This window comes from Notamacropus eugenii, chromosome 5 (genome assembly GCF_028372415.1).
Source record: "Notamacropus eugenii isolate mMacEug1 chromosome 5, mMacEug1.pri_v2, whole genome shotgun sequence".
Classification (NCBI taxonomy): Eukaryota; Metazoa; Chordata; class Mammalia; order Diprotodontia; family Macropodidae; genus Notamacropus; species Notamacropus eugenii.
The window spans coordinates 422,466,580-422,487,387 of record NC_092876.1 but is presented as its reverse complement, the minus strand read 5'-3'; the positions used below and the strand labels follow the sequence as shown (position 1 = coordinate 422,487,387).

Below are 20,808 nucleotides of genomic sequence, written 5' to 3'. Positions count from 1 at the left end.
CAGAATGAGACACGTTTCTTGAACATGGTCAATGTCAGAATTTGTTTTGCATTTTTTTTTCCAATGGGAGGGTAGGAGGAGAGAAAGAAAATGGATTTTTTAACGGATTAAAACGGATTATAAAAAGTTAACTTAAAAAAAAAAAATCTTTGGTTTTTTTTCTCAATACTCATTCTTCTTGATCTCTCTCAGCCACACGTAACACTTGTCAAGCACCCTCTTCTCCTGCATTCTCCCTCTTCTCTAGATTTTTGTGACACTGCTCTTTCCTTCTGTCTGACTACTTCTTTTCAGTCTCCTTTGCTGGATCTTCATCTAGCTTATATCCAGTAACCACTGATATTGCTTAAGTATTCTCCTAAACCCTCTTCTCTTGTCCCTTTATATGATTTTACTTGGTGAGCTTATCAACTACCATGGATTCAATTATCCTCTTTTCTCTTTCTTCTTTCTTTCTGAAGGAATCAGGGTTAAGTGACTCACCCAGGGTCAAAGAGCTATTAAGTTTCTGAGGTCACATTTGAACTCAGGTCCTCTTGACTCCAGGACCAATGCTTTATTCACCATACCACCTAGCTATCCGTCAATTAATATCTTTGAACAGATGATAGTTAGATCTATTTAGCTATCCCTAACCTCCCTCCTGATCTTCAATTTTGGATGTCCAATACGTATTATACATTTCAAACTGAATGTCCCATAAACATCTTAAACTCAACATGTCAGAAACTGAATTCATTAATTCCCCCCCAAAAAACTATCCCTTCTTTTTAGCTCCCCTACTTTTTTCCCCAAGGGCACTACTATCCTCCCTGTTCCCCAGACTCACCACCTACTTACCATCATCTCTTTCTCACTCCTCATAGCCAATCTGCTGCCCTACTTACTTTTAAGCGTCTTGTTTTCCCATGCCATCAATCTAATGTGACTACTTTTACCAAGGTTACCAGTGGTCTTTTAACCAATAAATCCAATGTTCTTTTCCAGTATTCATTCACGCTTAACATGTGTGCATCTTTTGACAATGCTGGACATCCCTTTCTTTGGCTTTATAATGCTTCTCTCTTTCTACTTTTCTGCTACTTCTGCCTTCTGTTCTACATACTGCTACTTTGTCTGCCTTGCTGGGTCATGCTGATTCATAACCATCAACAGTCCCCAAGGTTCTGCCTGAACCCTCTTCTCTTCTCTCTTTATAGGAGGACTTGCATTCCCAGTACTCAGCATAGTACTGTGCACATAGTAAGCACTTAAAGAATACTTTTTCATTCATTCATTCATTCATTCATTCATTCATTCATTCATTCATTCATTGCCTCTTTCTTTGTGATTTCATCAGCTTCATAGATGGAATTATTTGCTCTATGTAGATGAATCTCTTCACTATACATCCGGAACAAATTCCTCTCCTGAGGTTTCGCATCACCAAGGATACAACTTGATTTCTCCTTAAGGATATCCTATCAAAATTTCAAATTCAAAATATTCACCATGTCTGGAGTACATTCCCCCTTCACTGATGCTTCCAAGAATCCATAGCTTACTTAGAAGCTCAGCTCATGTACCAGCTAAATGAAATGCTTCTTGATTCCTGCAGCTGTTAATGTTCTCACTCATCCCTCAAAAAACTTGCATGTACTTTTTTACATGTTCTACCGCGGCCCCCCATCTGTACTCCCAACAATAGAATGCAATCTTCTAGAAAGCCAGGACCAGATTACTTTTTTTGTTTTTCATTTTTATTCTTAGTGCCTAGCATAATACTTTATACACAGTAGGAGCTTACGAAATTCCTACTGAATGGGATTGTATGTAGTCCCGAAAAGATAGGAAGAAATGAAATTAACAGGGTGACAGAAAAAACATTATATAATTAATATGTGAACAGATATAGGAACTGGGGAGGTGGAGCGGGAGAAGAAGCATGATGTACAGAATCAGACTGCATTTTGGGGAAGATAAACAGAAGGAAAAAGAGAAGGAATAATGATGAGTAATTACAATTATCCAAACATCCGCCAAAGGCAAGCAATTCCTGACTTGTTTTAATAATGATTTCATTTTTCAAAAGGTAGAACAAACTAATAAGACAAAGTGTTCCTGTATATCTAATTCTGACCAAAGAGGAGAGACTAGTGGTTGCTATTGAGACAGACACAATGAGGAACTTGGGACAAATTGATTCTAGAATTCATGGTAAAAGATGAGAGAAATCCTATAAAAGTGAATGTTGAACACATTCTTTACATGTAAAAATACTATTTTAAAAAGATGAGAGAAAAATACCCCGGACTTTGGAAAATTACATGTTTCAAAGGTTCAGAAACAGAATAGCCTTCCTAAAAATTTTACAAAAGTCAGACTAAGGGGAATAGTAAAGTTTCTAAAAGGAAATTTTACTGACAAAAACAGAAGCCGCTCTGTTTGTGCTTTGTAGGCCAAAATAGCTAGGCCTACAACCAAGAACAATTTATTCAGAGGGAAAAAAAGAGAAAGTCTTTTCTAAAGAGACGTACAGGGAGAGCAGCCAAGAGGGAAGAGTAGGAGGAAACCAGGCAACTTAGTTACACTAACAACTATTCCAATAATGACCTTAACACAAGTGATGGAATGACTACTGATTTGAATTATGGAGGGTTATCATTCCACCTTACCCCAAGGTGCACATTCTACCCCAAGGTAAGTGATTAGTGCAGGAAATGTAGAAGAGGAGTGGAATGGGATAGCAGATAGCAAGAATTGTGGAACATGGTGTATCACCATCATTCCAAAGCTAGAGGGAAGGAAGACGAGAAGGTTGAAAGGGCAGAGGGACATTCCAGTGTGAGGTCATAGGAACAGATGGAAGTTTCAGGGATCTAAAATATGCTGGCAAAGCCTGGAGAGGCAGAAACAGAGGCAGGAAAGGATATAAAGAAGAAATCAAAGTTATATATATGGTGGTGAAGTTCAGAGATTTAGAAACAGAGCCAGGAGAGGAATGTTCAAAGGATATTGAGAGAAAAAAAAAATCTAAGTTATCTATAGCTATGTTGGAAAAATGCTCTAAATCACAAATAATTAAAGAAATACAAATTAAAGCAATTCTAAGGTCCTATTTCACATACATCAGATTGGTGAAATTGACAAAAAAGGAAAATGACAAAGAAGGGCTACAGGAAGAGGCACGTTGATGTACTGTTGGTTGAGTTATGAATTTGTAGGATCACCTGGGAAGCAATTTGGAAATGACCAAGCACTCTTAAATTGTGCATACTGTTTGACTCAGCAATGTTGGGTCTAGATTCCAAAAAGAACCCCTATGTACCAAAATATTTATAGAAACTCTTTTTGTTGTGACAGAGAAAACAAAACTGGAAACCAAGAGGATGTTTATCAAATGGAAAATGGCAGAAAAAATAAATGTATATGAATGTAATGGAGTACTATTTTGCTATGAGAAATGAAGACATGATTACAGAGAAAGCTGGGAAGGCTAACTAATGTAGAATAGAACCAGAAAGAATTTATGCTATAATATCAACACTGTAAAAATGAACAATTTTTAAAGACTTAAGACCAATACCATAGAAGAAGAAAGTTTCAAATATACCTAAGCTATCATAATTTAACCAACACAAGTCAAAAGTATCACCTATCACAAATAGTTTATAACTTAACAATAGTCTGGTGGCCAGTTTCCCCACCTAATTTTTTTTTAATGAAAATATCTTCAGTGTACAACATAAGCTGATTTCAAATACTCACATTTTATGAGAAAGAACCATATTCCTGGTTCAAAAATCAATCATACATGCTACCATAAAGAAATGAAGAGACAAAAATTAAAGTCAGAGCAGAATTTGAATGGAGTTCCACAGAAAGAAAAACTGCCTTGTTGATTTTTTTGGTCACTCCTCCCTTCGGATGAGATCTATTTTCACCAGACCAGGCTCAAAAGACTTCTCAAAATTAATTCTACCCTCCAAGGAAAAAACAACACTTTACCATGAAGAATACTCAAAAGAATGTGGTATGAGTTCTAATGGTTATTTAAAAAGAAGAGTTCCAAAAGTATTTTCAGCAAAGTTAGCATCATTAGAACAAGTATGGTTTTATAAGAACAGCATCCATTTAGACATATAACCCATCTAGTATGCTATAAAAAGAATCTTAATAATCATAATATAAAACTAAATTTAATATCTTTTAATATGTAAACCATATCTATCCACAATTCTATATAAAAGCTGCATTGCACAGTTGGGCAACAAAAAGTATAGGACAGGGTACCATTTTTCTGAACAATATATGTATGATGACAAATTCTAAAAAAAAAATTTAAACAACGTCAATTGCATTTGCTAACTTAAAAGTTGTAGTAATACAAACTACTATAGTTGAAAACTGGGTTTCACTGGTACAAAGCTGCCACCTTGTGGCCACATAAAATAATAGTTCTTTATTTCAGCCATGTTTCTCAAGAAGGCTGGTCTCAGTGTGATTTTTAAAAAGAACAAGGTGGGAATGATCGTCTAACAACTTTCAATAACCTTAAATTCTTGAAGGCCTCAGCTCTCTTCAACCTAATTCTGCTTAACTGGTCAAAGTTCCAAGCATGCCTTCCAAAACAACTCAACTCCATTTAGTGAGTTTTTGACATTGAACTAGGCAAAGAGATACAAAGTCAGGTCAACTCCTGACTTCTAAGAATTTCTATCCTAATCTGGTGACAATAAGTACATAGTAAGTTATTTCAGAAGACACAGAGCACTAAAAAACTGGAGGGAAAAAGGCTTCCTGTAGGAGTAAGAGCCTGGGCTGAGCCCAAATGTCTTCAGTAATGTTACTATGATGCAGAAATAAGCAGAACCAAGAGAATGTTGTATACGGTAACAACAATAATATTTTAAGAACAACTTTGAACGAGTAAGTTATTTTGACTATTGTAAATTCCCAATGTAACTACAAAGGACCTATGAAAGAACACACTATTTGCATCCAGAGAAAGAACTGATAAATAGAAGTAGATATAGAATGATTTTACACACACACACACATTTGTGTCTAATGATAGCCCTCTAGGGAGGGAGGAAGGGAAGAAAAACAGGAAAAAAATTTACAAGATAATTTTATTATATATTTAAAAAGAATACCAAGTTGTACATAATAGATTCAGTTTCATGTGCAATCATCTTTTAAAATATTATGCTATATTATGAAAATGCCTATTTTGTTCCATAAATTAAAAATAAAATACATTTTTAAAAAGATGCAGAAATTAGAGAGTACATTCCAGGCTAGGGAAGTAGCCTGTACAAAGGTACAGAAGATTCTTCATGGAACACTGACCCCCCATTCCATTTCAGCTTCCACAGAAAATTGTCCCTTCTATCATCCCTACTCTGATGATAACCTTTAACATCTCCTTATCTACTGGTTGTCTCCTTGTTTCCTACCCATGTCTCCCTCATCCTTAAAAAAAACAAAACAAAAAAAACCAAAAAAACAAAAAAAACTTTTACTGAACTCCCTTATGTAGCTATCTTCCTTGAGAAAGTCACCTACAACTGGTGCCTTCACTTCTCCTTCAAGACATGGATCACATTTTTACCCTTATTTGTACCCCTAGTGTTTAGCACAGTGCCTGGCACATAATTCATAATCAATGACTTAACCTCTCTCCAGTTTTTGATATTAATAACTATGCCCTCCTTTAAGATATTCCTTCTGCTCTTGGCTTCTGTGATAATCTGTAGAATAATGCAATAGAAGGAACCCGGTATTACAGGACCCTAGTTCAAATCCCAGCTCTGCCTCCATTCCCACCATCCCCACTATTGCCTCTGTGACTGTTGGACAAGTCACTTAGCCTATCTGGTTCTCAATTTGTTCACCAGTTAAACTGGGGAGTTAAACTATATGACTTCTAACATCCCTTCCAGTTCTGGATTTATGATTTTATAATGTGTCGGTTCTACCTATATGAATCCTCCCCTTTGCCAGATTATCACTTTATCTTCCACCCACTAAACTTGAGTTTTCTCCAAGGTTCTCTCCTGGATGCTTTCATTCTCTCTACATTCTCTCTCAGTAATCTCTTACACCAACTGCTCCCCAGACTCCCCTACTTCTATAGGTACTGCTGGTACCTCAATCTCAATATGCCCAAAACTTCTTCTTTCCTAAACCCATTCCTCCAAATTCCTCTATTTTCTTCCAGTCATTCAAGTCGTCCTTGATTCTGTCTTCCTCCTTAAGTTCATGTCCAATCAGCTGCCAAGTCTTGTTGCTTTACTTCCACAGCATTTCTTACGCCTGTTCCCTTTTCTTCACTATTCCATCTCAGGACTTCTCCATGTATCACCTGGATCATTTTGCCAACATCCTAATTGGACTCCCACTTCCATTCTTTCCTACTGCTAATGTATCCTGCAAGTATGCTAATTCATCTATCACTCACTGCTATGCGTATAGTTATCAAACTCCCACTACCTGTTGCTTTCCCTACTCCTGTGTTACTGAATTGCTGGCTGTCCAGGCATATACTATCCCCATTGTAGCACCCCTATTCGCCTCAACCCTGTCCTTTCACACTCTGTTCGCCCCTTCTAATGTGACCTTTACAATTCTTGTTCAGTAACTAACAAACTTCCCCTCATTTTCCCCACGTTGCTTTCCTTGCTTCACCTCCTACTTTTACTTGCTCTCAAGCACCAGCTTCCTCCATAGGACACCATATCCATGGCTCTCTTCTCCAGTACTGGCAATACCTCTTCTTATACCCTCATATCACATATTGATCTAGAAGGAAGAATTGGGATATTTCTTGCTCCTCACTGCCACAGTGAGCCCCTGCCTTTGCTACCATCACTCAGCAGTTTACAAGCCTTTTAAATTTAGATCCTCAAAATTTTCTGTACAATCCTTATTATAGTGGCTCTTCTATACCATCCACCAGGTCATGGTCCCTCCTTTCTAAAGAAGCTCAGTACCTGATTCACTGTCCTCTATCCTCCTCAACTGCTCCTTTAATACTAAGGGACTTCAACATTCATGCTAATGCTCTCTCAAACACCTTAAACTTCTAGGTTCCCGAATTTCTTCAAATGCCAAGACCTACCCCTTTACTCCACTACCTCAGCCATACAGGGATGATTATATTCTGCACTACCCACTTTCATTATTTAAAAATTAAAATAAAATAAAACAGAAATTCCAACTTCTGACATTTCTGTTGCAGGGGTTCTGAACTTAGGGTCCATGAACTTGTTTTAAAAAAACACACGTTTTGATGGGCTGTTAGGTGGTGAAATTCATAGAACACTGGCCCTGGAGTCACTGATTGTCTCCAAAAAAATTTTTTTTATAACTGCTTTTCAATATAATTGATTTCCTTTATAATCATACGTATTTTATTTTGTTCATTTAAAAACATTATTCTGAGAAGGGTTTCACCAGACTGCCAAAAGGGAACATGATACACAAAAACATATCCATATCTCCCCCATGTTTTCTGTAAAAAAATTTAATTTTTTAATTAAAAATGTATTCTTTCTCCTTCCATTAAAAAAAAAAAAACCATGCCCTTGGTAACAAATGGGCATGGTCAAGCAAATTAATTTCCACTTGCCCACATCCAAAAAAAATATGTGTGTTAATCTATATCCCGAGTCTATAACCTGTCAGGAGCTGAGTTGCATTCTGAATCACAGAAGAAGCCTTTGGAATTATGACTGATCAGAGTTCTTAAATCTTTACATGTTGTTTATCTTACAATATTGTTTTTATATATAAATTCAAGTCTTCCCAAAGTTTCTCTGAAACTGCTCCCTTAATAATTTTGTAAAGCATATAGTATTCTATCACATGTATTTATTGTAATTTGTCTGACCATTCCAACTGATGGATGCTTTCTGAGTTTCCAATTCTTGGCCATTAAAAAAATGAAATGTTCTAGATATCCAACCTGTGGGATGCAATCCAGCAGCAAATTGGACCCAGCAATCAAGATGCCATGCCTTGTCCTGCTGCAAGAAAGCAATTCATCCAGTGTCTCCCTGTTGCCCCTGGGATAAAATACAAGTTTCTCAGCCCTATATAAAAAAACCATTCAGAATCCGACTCCTAGGTACTTTTATGGACTATTTTCAGAGTCATATACTCTAAGTTCCAACCAAATAGAATCATATTCTAAACTTAACATTTCATCTTCTATTTCTGTGCCTTTGTACAGAAGATAGCCTTATCTTCCATGCCTAGAATGCATTCCCTTGTCACCTTAGAAGCCCTGGCTTCCTTAAAGACTCAGCTGAGCTGCCATCACCTATCAGAAACCTCTCATGATCCTTTCCCACTGTCATTGTTAATGCTCCCTCTTTCTTCAACTGGTTCAAGCACATTGTAGGTACATGATTAACTTTTGTTGAATTGAATTGAGCCTCAGGTAGGCAGCTTAGGCAGCATATCTTCTTTGATTTAGTCCACCTGGAAGATGGTTGGTTCCCAAGGAAATACTTTTGAGATCCAATAACCTTAAAGAATCTATTCTAGTTCAAACATACCTGGGTTGCTGGTGAGAAAGGCAAATGGACTGTCACTGAAATCTGCAAGGCTGTCTACACGGTGAGGAGGAGTCTCAAGCAGCTTCTGTCCTCCAACTAGCTCAGGATAGGTCTGTACTATAAGGCATAATGACAGCTGAGTAAGGACGTCTTTAAGCATGGATGAGTTGAGGGTGTCTGCAGCTCTATTATTGATTTCAAGAATCTCATCTCCAGTTTTCAAGCCTGGCAATGCAAGATGGAAAATTTTAAATTTCAGGAAAAACATACAACTAGAGCGCATCACCCACATCATGACAGGTTACCCCATGCCAGCACAAAGAAGTGATTGAGATATAGCTAGATGAAAACAAAGTCAATGGCATTCCAATACAGAATGTATAGTGATAAACAGCTATTTCCATCAAAGGGAAACTTTACTGTATCCTGTGATACACCTAAAATACCGGTGAACCATTATTTTCTTGTCTTAAAACAGGTTTATGTAGCTGTCATTATTTCTTTTAAAACAATGAATTCATTACAATTTTTACAATTCCCTGGGGAAAAGACCTGCAAAGAAAATGATGAGTAACAATAAATCAGAAAGCATTTATAAAGTATCTGCTATGTACTGTATGTACTGTGTTAGGTGCTGGGGACATGAGAACAAAAACAAAAACTGCTATCTAGAAGTTTATATTCTCTCAGGGATTATTCAGACTGATTTGCTACAGTTATCTTCTTAGCATATGGGCTACTATAGCACAGTTATTGAAATCAGCAAAGTATCTCTTTTGAACTCAAAGATAAGCACTCAAAGGTTTCTGGAGAACTTCCTTTTGTGCCATTTTAATGCAGAAAGAAATAATGACAAATAGGTTTGTTCCAATGACTAAACTGGTCATAATTAGATCTTGCACTGGATACATTTTATAGGTCAGCAAGGGTTGGGTAACTTTCACAAGCAGGTTGAGAAAATTGCCAAAACATGTAGTCACAAGACCATTGTTTCCAGGAGAAGCTACTAGAGCACTGCTCATTTCCCTAGCCAGAAAAGTATGAGAAGACAGATTGTCTTATGGGAGTAATTAAGTAAGTACAATTAAGTATTGTAAAATATATGCAACAAGATTTTTGGAAAACAGAATAGGGTAGAGGAGAGAGGAAGAGGGTAAGGAAAATGAACACATAAAAAAGAGGAAAATGTGATGACAAAGCTTGGGAAAAGATCTGTTGAGAGAAGAAAGAGCTAAGAGAAGAATGGATTGCAAAATGAAACAATGATGATACATCCAACCCCACCCTCATTCCCCCACCCCACCTCACATCTATTTAGCTATTCAAGGAAGCTAATTCCAATGCAAGATTACAATAAACTCCTTGGATTTAGTGAATCATAAGCACTTGCTGGAACTCAGTCATTTTGCAAATTGAAATATTGTGTAAGAAATACTAAACTGTCACCCTGTGACCCAGAATTTTCATTAGTAAGATACTGCTAGCAAGAAAAGACAGACGTGTGTATATGTGTGTATATACACACATGTCCAAAGCAGCATTTCTATAACAATAAAAACATGGAAAGAAAATGCATGTCCAATGGCAGTAGTATATGAATATAATGAAATATTACTGCTTCTTAAGGAATGAGGAATATGAAGAAATCAGAGAAATGTGAGACATGTATGAAGCAATAATAGAATGAAGAAAGTAGATATGGTTTGGAGTCCTGAATTCCAGTTCTACCTCACACTACGTTAACAAGCCACTTCATCTCTCAATACCCTAGGAAACTTGGTAAGACTATAAATTAGGAGCAGGCATCAATCTGCATTGATAAAGGAAAGTCCCTTAGGTTTCCTCATCAGGTATTTATGAAACACCCGATGAAAGAAACAGAACCACTTAAGAAAAAGTGTGATATTCTGCCATGACTATGGCCCCATCAACACAGACAAGCTTTCTCCCTTCTCACACTTCACATCTTGTTTCTGAAGAGAATACTAAGATCCACCATCTAATACATTGGGGAAAAAAATACTAATTATTTCCAAAAAATGGATTAAAAGCCTTCCCCTACACTCCTCAGAGATTTATCTTGAGGTAACAATAGGCAAGACCCAAAGATGTGATGGGTCTTAGAAAATATGGCAAACACATTTAAAGTACGTAAAAAAGAAGGTATACTAAAATTTAACACTGCAAGTTTTGGAGGCAAGTGATGGGAAGAAAAACTTTTCTCATATTTACCTGAGAAAAATGTATTAAGTTAAACCTTTTCAACTCATTACTGCCCAAAGTAATAAAAACAGATTGAATTCAAGGCGCTAGTTATTATTCTGAAGGCTTCTATGTTCAGGAACATCGATGAAAATGGGTTATTTATATTTCTATCACCTCTGAAAAGTGAATTTACCCATCCTTCAGATTAGAGGAGAACAAAGCTTATAATAACTTGAATTTTACCTTATAAGTATCCCTTTAAAGAAATGGGGAAATTTTTTTTTGGACCCAGTGCTTAGCACAGGACTCACTTAATAAACGATCTCTCTATCTAGTGACTGCTAAGTGGTACAAAGAGTAGAGTGCTGCGCCTGAGTTAGGAAGACCTGAGTTCAAATCCAGCCTCAGACATTTACTATATGATTCTGGTCAAGTCACTTTAACCTTTGTTTGCCTCAATTACATCAACTATAAAATGGGGAAAATAACCACACCTACTTCCCAGGGTTGTACAAACTCCTTAGCACAGTGTTTGGCACCTAACAGGAGCTTAATAAAAGCTCCCTCCTTCTTTGCATTTCCTCCTTCCTCTTTATTTCTTCCCTTCCATCCCCCCTTCCTTCCTATCAAAAAATAACTGTTCTTTCACAAGACTCAACGAGAGGTAATAGAGAGATTGATTGAGGTCAACTTTTATATAGTTGGTTTGAGAAAATCATATAATCCAGTGCTCAGAATGCCAACAGTAATTTTACTAAACAGTTGTAACGTCTGAATATTCAGGATGAAAGCGTTAGAAGCAGCATGGTGAGGACTGCGATTCCAGTATTGTCTCTGACAATTTTACCTACTAAGTGGTTTTTGGGTAAGTCACCAACACTCCCTGAGTTTCAGGTTCTCACATATGCAATGAGAAGGTTGAACTAAGAGTCTCTGAAATCTTCTCCATCCGATCCCATCCCATCTGATCATGACGTTGGATAGATACCACATATGGGATACATAAGAGTACATGAATAAAAACTGCACAGAATAAGAATGCAAGAACAGAATGTCATCTGCACTAATGGATATAATACCTTTATTGATTAGATCATACAGATCTACGGAATTACTGAAGTATCCTAGATTATTAGCCAACTGAAATAAATTCAGCAAGCACTTATCTACTGTGTGTTAAGTCCTGTGCTAGGCCCTGGACATATAAATGCAAAGGATTTATACATACATTCTTTTGGGGACAGAGAGAAGGAAGGATATGACATTTACACAGATATAGTTTGGGGAGGATAAGGCACTAAGAGCCAACAAGTTTAGGGTGAGCTCCCCATCTCTGTGTCATCCTTGCCTTCCCCCTCACATTCACTCCACACATCCAAAATATTTCCAAATCTTGTCATTTCTACCTTCACAACATCTCACATATATCTCTCTTCTCTCACACTCACCATCCTCGTTCTGATCCTCATCACTTCTCACCTCCACCATACTGTGTGCTCCACTTCAAGGGGGAAAGGAAGGCAATGAATATTTATATAGTATCTTTTTAAATGCCAGGCCCTGTGCTAAGCACTTTAAATATATTATCTGATTTAATCCTCACAATAACCCTATGAGGTAGGTGCTATTATTATCCTCATCTTAAAGTTGAGGAAACTGAGGCAAACAGACATTAAGTCACTTGTTCAGGTCACACAGCTATTAAGTGTCTGAGGATGAATTTGAATTTGGGTCTTCCTAACTCCAGGTCCAGAGCTCTACCTAGTGGCCTCAAATTTCTCCCCACTCCAGCACATTCTCCACTCAGACACCTAAGTGATTTACCAAGCATAGTGCTACCTGAGTCATTCCCCATCTTCTAACCATTAATCACTAACTCCAGGGGTTCCCTATGACTTCTAGGATCAAATAGTAAGACCTCTGTTTGGCAGTTAAAGATCTTTACAACTCTGCTACTTCTTACCTTTTCCAGCCTTCTTACATTTTATTCTCCTCTATGCCTTCTACAATGCAGTTATACTGATCTATTTGCTATTTCTCAAAAACAAAACTCCATCTCCCATCTCTACACCTTTGCACTGGCTGTCCCCCATGCCTGGAATGCTAACTCTTGCCTTTAATTTCCCTGGCTTTCTTCAAGACTTAGCACAAATGCCACATTCCATAGATCTTTCCCTACTCTCCCCAGCTTCAACTGTGTTTCCTTCTGAGATTACCTTCTATCTAATCTGTATTTTTCTCTTAACTACCTAGATATTTACAAGCTGTCTCCCCTATTAGATGTGAGTTCCTTGAAGCTAGAGAGTGTTTTTTAATTTTTTTGTATCCCTAGCACTTAGTATAGCACCTGTCATATAGTAAATGATTAATATTTATTAGTATTTTTTCACTGACTTGACTATAGGAGGTGGTAACTGAGGTAAGCCTGAAAAAGCAGGGTGGAACTGGACCAACAGGCTTTAAATGCCAAGTTGAGAAGTGGATATTTCATCCTCCAGGTAAGCGGGAACCACCCAAGATTTCCTGAGCAGGATAGTACATGGTCAGACATGTTTTAAGACTATTCTGGCAACTATGGGAAAGATAAATTGTAAACAGGAGAGACTAGAAGGGAGACTGATGAGGATACAATTTCTATCGTTCAGGGAGAGGTGATAAAGTCCTGAACTAGTGTTCAGCCATCACAGATGGTACAAGAGGATGCCAAATTAAATGTGCCTAGTCATTCTACAAAGCTGCCAGCAGAAGTGTTTTGTGATCATACTTCAACAATGCAAGATTCTGTTTTTTGCATGGTGTGAGTACTTTTTCCATCCATATTTATTACAAAGTCTTTCTAAGTCAGCAGAGCACAGGGGCCTAGGATCACAGATTGACAGCTGGAAAAGATCTCCGAGTCTGATCTCTTAGCTGCTGGAAGTATGCATAGTCTAAACATATTCAGTAAGTGAGAGAATTGGAAAAGTCTCAATTGAGAGAGAATTAGGAGAATATGAGAAGATGGAAGTAGAGTTTCGGATGACCACAGGATTCTAGATTTAGAGCTGGAAGGAATCTTAAAGATCACTAAGTTCAACATTCTCATCTCACAGATAAAGAAACTGAGGCCCAGAGATGTAAAGGACTCAAAAGAACACACCGTAGTGCCTGAGTTCCAGCATTCAGCTCACTAAATTATTCTCATTCACACCAAAGGAATAAATGCTATTTATAATATGGAATCTGTAGGTATATCTTTATCCCTATATCATCCTTTATCAAATCAAATAAAAATGAATAGTTTGAAAGTCTGGCTTTTTTGCACTTACCTTTCTTTGAAGCTAGACCAGTCTCCTTCACGTTATTTACATACAACCTTTGAACACCTTCTTCTTCCACAGAGGATATTGAAAAACCTGCAAACACATATACTTAGGTCTATTAATTATCAATGCAAAAATATATAATAAGATATAGGAAGAAGGCAGTTACAAATACATTGAAGAGATTATACAGTATGACCAGGTTGGATTTATACTGGGATTGCAGAATTAGTCTCTCCAAGATTTTCTTTTACAACATCATCACATTCTCCAGTAAGCTATCTGCACAAAGCCCTTCGTGTGAAAAGTTTTATCATCTGAGAAAGCTGATAGTGTCTGCATATACTCCAGACTTCCACGATATACAGATGGAGAAACTGAAGCTAGTAAGTGGTGAAAACAGAATATAAATCCAGGTCTTCTGACTTTAAGAGACCATGTGGAATCTCCATACATTCATTATGGAGAGGGAGTGATGGTGGCATTACGATGTTGTATTCAATTATGACACACTTCAGACTATTAACACTATTAAATCTCTAATTTGAGGACATGGAGATGCAATGGGAAGAGAGGTAACGATGCCTTAATAGTTCAGGTATATAACGTACTCAATATATAGGTGTTTCTTTTTTGGATTCCATGCATTCTTGCATTTAAGTGAGAAAATCTGTTGTCATTTCTAGTTGATATAAATAAAGCCACTTCTCCCATCCTCTCTTAGTTTTTATTCCTCTGAACTATGGAGAAGTCAGATGTATAACTGGTTTGAAATAAGCCTTTAGATTATGAATAAGTGTTTGTTTATGGAAGATTTGCTTTGGCTTGCAAACAAAAGAAAAAAAAACCACCTCAAGAATAATTAGATTACCGTAATTATCACTGGACATATCAGACTTCTCAATCTGGATATTCCGTGTGATTTTGGGGCATATTTCAATTTCTTGGTACAACTGAAAAATACAAATAGACTTGAATGAAGACAATTATTATTAGTGCAATAGGACTGGTCAACATTTAAGGTAAACTTTTGTTATTTAAGTGTTCATGTTTTCCGTATCACAGAAGCTTACACTGTGACTCAGTAAATTTAACTCATGTTACACAAATCTCTTTATGTGGATTATAAGAAATCACCCATTTCATCAGCCTATGCTGCTTTCCCCAATTCAATCTATATCTAGAATACCTTCTTGGATAAAACTAGCAGCACACAAAAACTTTCGGCAGCCAAAAAAAAAAATTCTAATAGTAGGAATAAGTTATTATTTTCTGAACGTGGCCAATGAGGCAATTTGTTTTAGTTGACTGTGAATATCTGTTAGAGGGAATTTTTTTTTTCTTTTTTCCAAAGGAGTTGGGGTAGGGGTGATAAGGAGGGAGAGAGAATAATAGTTCTTTTACAGGCCCTCATAAGAGTACTTGCCTTAAGATCATAGAACTTCAGATCAAATTTTCACTCTACTACTTATTTTGTACCTTGGGCAAGTATTTGACTTAATCTGACCTTGGGCAAATCACTTCAGCTTTCTGGGTCTCAATTTCTCATCTGTAAAATGGCAGAATGGGACTTGATAATTTTGTAAGTCCCATCCAACCCCAAATCCTATGATCATATTTTTGTATCACACAGCATTATTTGAACCTCTCATAATGCATATATGTACATACTTAGAAACATGCATGAATATTAGTCGTTAATTTTGTTTATACAGATTTTTCAGTTTCATGTTACCTTTATTTTGTCTTTTGAAATTGTTTCTATAACTTCAGTGGTTAAGAATATATATCCTATCTGTAGTTGGGAAAGGTATATGATCTACTTCTCTTCCAATTTTTTTCAGAGTAAGATCTTTAATATTAAGGTCACATATCCATTTTGAATTTATTGTGGAATATGGAGTAAGTTGTTGATCTAAGCCTAATTTCTGCCAGACTACTTTCCAGTTTTCCCAGCAGTTTATCACATAGGTATAATTAAGTTTGTTGTTGAATTATTTTCCAGTTTATGGAACAATGGGTTACCAAGTTCCACTGTTTCTCCTTTATTTAATATGCTCTATTGATCTTTTCTTCTCTATTTCTTAGCCAGAGCATGGTTTTTGATGATTAATGCTAACACAATTTGAGGTTTGGAAGAGCTGTTCATTTCTCTCCTTTACATTATTTCACTTATATTTGAAATTTTCTATTTCTCCAAAGAATTTTGCGAATATTTTGTTAAGTTTTGTAAAGTACCTATTTGACAGTCTGTTTGGTAGTACTGACTTTGTTTTTTTGGTGGCATAGCCTAATGATAAGCACTTTGGCTATTTAAATTTTTTAAGACCTTCTAACTGAATTATATATAATCATTTGGCGTACTCTGGTATTTTGCTGCACTCTACCTCCACTTTTTTACATATTTTGTAGTTTTTTGAATAATATTCCCATTTCTATTATAGTCTCTTGGATTTTTTACTATTGTATTAGAAAGCTTGTTGATTTTTGTGGTTTTATTTTGCAGCTTGCAGTTTTGCTGATTCACTAGGATCTTCTATATAAAACATCTTGTCATCAGAAAATAGAAATAGATGTATCTTCTCTTTGCCTATTTTTATGCCTTCAATTTCTTTCTCGTCTTATTGCTGTTTCTTGAACTATATCAAATAATAGTGGAAAGAAGAGGCATCTTTGCCTTAATCCCCCATTTACCGGAAAAGCTTCTCGTGAATTCCCATTTCTTGAGTAGGTTTTAGATACTTTTTAATGATGGTATAAGGTCCCACTATGCCTATACTTTATCAGGTTTTTAGTATAAATTGAGTGTTGTACTTTGTCAAAAGCATCTATTGAAAAAAATGATCTGGTTTGGAATATTTCTTTTTGTGAGATGATTTAATTATGTTGATTGTTTTCCTCATAGTGAATCTGAAGTATAAATTCAACTTTGCCATAATGAATGATGATAGATTGCTGTAGTCTGTACTTCCTTTACAAAGAAATGTTTTTTTCCTTAGATTGGATTGTTTAAGATCTCTATTTGGTCCAATTTGTTTTTTTAAAAATTATTTTATATTTCTAAAGGTATTCCTCTATTTTGCATTCTCAGTTTTGATAGTACATTACTGTGCTCTGATAATTCATTTTATTTTGGGACTTTTTTTGGATATTTCACCATGATTACTGATATTTTGTTGATTTGAAATTTCTGTTCTCTTTTTAATTAAGATAGCTAAATATTTATTGGCTTAGTGTTTTCAAAGAACCAACTTTTATAATTTCTAACCACTTTTATCATTTCTATAATTTTTCTGGTTTCTAGTTTATCTGTTCTCAAATTTTCAGTATCTTCTTTTGCAGTTATTTGGAGCAGATTGGCTCCTTTTAAAAACTTTAAATGACTATTCAGTTCATTTTTTGGTTTCAGTAAAATATGAGTTTAGGACACAGTTTTCCCCTTGACAACTGCTTTAGCTACATCCTAGACATTTTGGTGTGCTTTTTTCTCATCATCTATTCTTTCACATATTGTTTCTTTGATTTGTTCTCTTACCCACTAATTACTTGAGATTTTATTAAGTTTCCAATTTTGTCTTGTTGGTACTCCCTAATCTGATTACTATTTTGATTGTGGTATCAGCAAAAAAAATGATAACTACTTCTGCCTTTTTACATTTATTTGCAACATCTCTGTGACATACAGTAAATTTTTTCAAAAGTGGTGTTGAAAATTTGTATATATTTTTTGTCAGTCTTGTTTAGAAGATGTTGTGAGTCTTTTAGATCTAGTTGCTCTACTAATTTGTTCTATACTGTATTTTTCCTGTTGTTTACCTTGCTACCATATTTGTCCAAAATCAAGAAAGGGAAATAAAAGTCCCTGCTTTTATTGTATTTTTATGCCTTCTTATATTTCAGTTATTTTTGCCTTAATGAATCTAGCTGCTAAAGCATTTGGAGCATAAAAGGCTGATAATGAGAAAGATTTGTGGTCTGTTGTTTTTTTCAGCATATCTAATTTAGTTGTCTTTTTCAAAGTTGTGAATTTTTGTTTTGCCTTTGTCTAACAGTATTGTTGCAACTCCAGTTTTTTTCGATTACCTGATGCAGCATAGTTAATTTTGTTCCATCCCCTCATTTTTACTCTGTGTATTTAATTGTTCTTTAGGCATGTTTCTTAGAAGCAACAGATTGTGGGGTTTTCTTATTTAATCTGTCAAATCCTTCATTTTATTGTTTAATCCATTCACATTTAGAGTTGTGAGTTTGAGTTGTATTTTCCTCCATGTGTTTTTAATATTAGGATTTTTTCTCTTAAGAAACAGGATTTTATTGTTCCTCTTTAAAGACAATGCTTAATCTACTTTAAGGCAATCCTATTACCATGGACTTTCTTCCTCTCACCTTCATGCCTACCACCCCTCTCACCTGTAAAACTTTTCCCTAGTGTTAGAGTAGTACTTAACATTACATTTTTTTCTTCTCCCTTTTATCAGTTATTGAACTCTTAAACACTGCCTGGCACATAGTAAGTGCTTAATAAATGCTTATTTCCTTTCTTCTTTTCTCAGTTTTTTTTCATCTTTTTGCATTTTTTCTAAAAAGAATTCTTTCCCTCATTCTCTTCAATATTTCTACTCCTTTACTGCCCTAAATTTTTATTCTTCGTCCTTATACTTATTTTCTTCTTCATTATTTGTGTTCTTCAAGGAATTAAAACTTTAAGGGATCTATTTGGAATGCCCTCCTCTAAAGTTTGTATATTATTACAGTTAAAATCTTATACCTTCCTTCTTTTTCTGCTGTGTCTCACTCATAGAAGTATCAATTGGGAGACAAAAGAAGAATTATTCCCTCATGGCAGAAATATTCCTGTATAGCTGAAAATATAGTGCACTACTACTCATTGCCTTCTTCACAATAATTTTTCTCTGTTTACTATGAAATCTCCTCTGTTGGTCTATTCGTTCCCACTCTTCTACATGTCAAGTGCTCCCGGAACTCCAGTTCTTTTTCTTCTGAAGCATGATGCTATCTCTCATGAGCGCACAAGGTTTTGGTTTTTTTCTTCAGAGTTGGAAATACCACATCCATGCAGTTTACAAACATTTCCTCATCTCTCATTAGAAAATGTCTCTCCTGAGCACTAATATGGAAGTATTTTTCAGTAGGACCCCTTTGTACCACAGAATTGAGACTTTCCCCTATCTTTTCTCACTGTTTCAGTTCCTCCCTTTGCCACTGTACCCCTTCTCTCCTATCCACTCTTTTGCCTGACAGCCTATTGGAGTTCTTTTTCCGTATATAATTTATAATTGATTTGATAAGGGGATATTGTACATTCTCATCTCTCCTTTAACTATGTTCTCTCATTGTATAGTTTAATCTATAAAATAAAAAAATCCAAAAATATTGTAGAAGCAGGATTTTGTGAGTTTTAGTCCATGATATATCAGCCTTGCTCCTCAATTATCACTTCTGCTTGCTACTTACATCTTCATTCTTATCTCTTCGTGTAATTTTAGAAAGAACTCTCTTAATGCCACTATTGCTACATTCTTTTTGATTTTTTGTTTGCTATTTTTTAATTGACATTTTTTTTTGCCATTCTAGCTTCCTGTCCTTTTTTTCTCAGGGAGTTTGTTTTATTATTTGTACCTTCCTTAGTTGCTGCATTTATTTATTTTTCTTGTATTTCTATTGATTGGAGGTACTGCAAATAATATGTTGACTTTTTTTGGTAGAAATGTTTCAAATACCTCTCTTTTATTGAATTTCACTCCTTTTGATTGACAGTTAGGCTCAGTTTGGCAGGCTATTTCATCTAAGGTTGTATTTAAGCTCCTTTTCCCTTCTGGATGCACCACTAAGTTAATTGCTTTTTTGAATTTCCTTTTGTTTACATTTGAAAGTCTTTCTTCAGTCACCTGCAAAATTTCATCACTATAATTATTAAATTTCAATGGCTGCTTTGGATTTTGCAGCATAGTTTTTAAAGAATATTTATGGATTCTTTGAATTGGTACTTTGTGTTCAGAAGCTCTGAGAAGTTATCTTGTATTATTTTTTGCATTATGGTCTTCATATTTTTTGACCTGTCATGCTCTTCTGGTAGGTATGATCCTTAAATTGTTGCTACACATCATGTCTTCAAGATCAATTTGTTTTGCTTGTATAGTGATCAAATTTTCTTTTAATATTATAGCTTCTCTTTTTCTAGATTGGTCTTCTGTCTGTATTCCCAATCTGTGGTTCTCTTTTGTTTCTAGGGAGAAACTTCCCTTTGTGGATTCAAGTTTTTCTTTTCTGACAATTATTTCTGTGTGAAAGCCATAAATTCTACTTTCATAATTCTTATTTCTCTCTTGAACAATTTGAGAACAACCTACTGTGATCCAATACTCTGTTGGGAATCCAAGGAGTCCTCTGCTTCATCAGGTGTTGCTTCACTTTCATTTGTCCTGCAATATTTATCCAGAGATGTTTGAACTAGTTTACAAGTCTTGGAGGCTATCTTCCCTTCTGCTATTAATATCTGATTTATCTGATATCAGATTTACCTGATTATCAGATACATATAAATATAAGATTTATCTGATTGTGTTCAAGGTTTTTAACTGGCTTTTCTGCCTCCTGAGATCTTTGGTAATTTAGTCTTTCTTTCTTACATTCCCTTATTGTTCATTTTCTCACTCTTTCTCCTTTGCAGAACTGAAGTTGGCATTTCAACAAAGAGGAGCTAATATGAAAGTAATGGCAATACCAATCACCACACA

The 20,808-nt window shown here is 35.7% G+C and overlaps 1 protein-coding gene across 8 annotated transcripts in view; it reads right to left on the bottom strand.

Annotated features, from left to right (window-relative positions):
- Positions 1-20,808, bottom strand: part of TIAM1 (TIAM Rac1 associated GEF 1) — a 320,249-nt gene that overhangs the window by 39,919 nt on the left and 259,522 nt on the right. For all 8 annotated transcript variants that reach the window (XM_072615007.1, XM_072615015.1, XM_072615013.1 and 5 more), the window contains 3 exons: positions 14,922-15,003; positions 14,057-14,143; positions 8,544-8,768 (listed from right to left, as the gene is read on the bottom strand). In XM_072615007.1, coding sequence (XP_072471108.1) covers positions 8,544-8,768; positions 14,057-14,143; positions 14,922-15,003 — 394 coding nt within the window. The remainder of the gene's footprint in view (positions 1-8,543; positions 8,769-14,056; positions 14,144-14,921; positions 15,004-20,808) is intronic.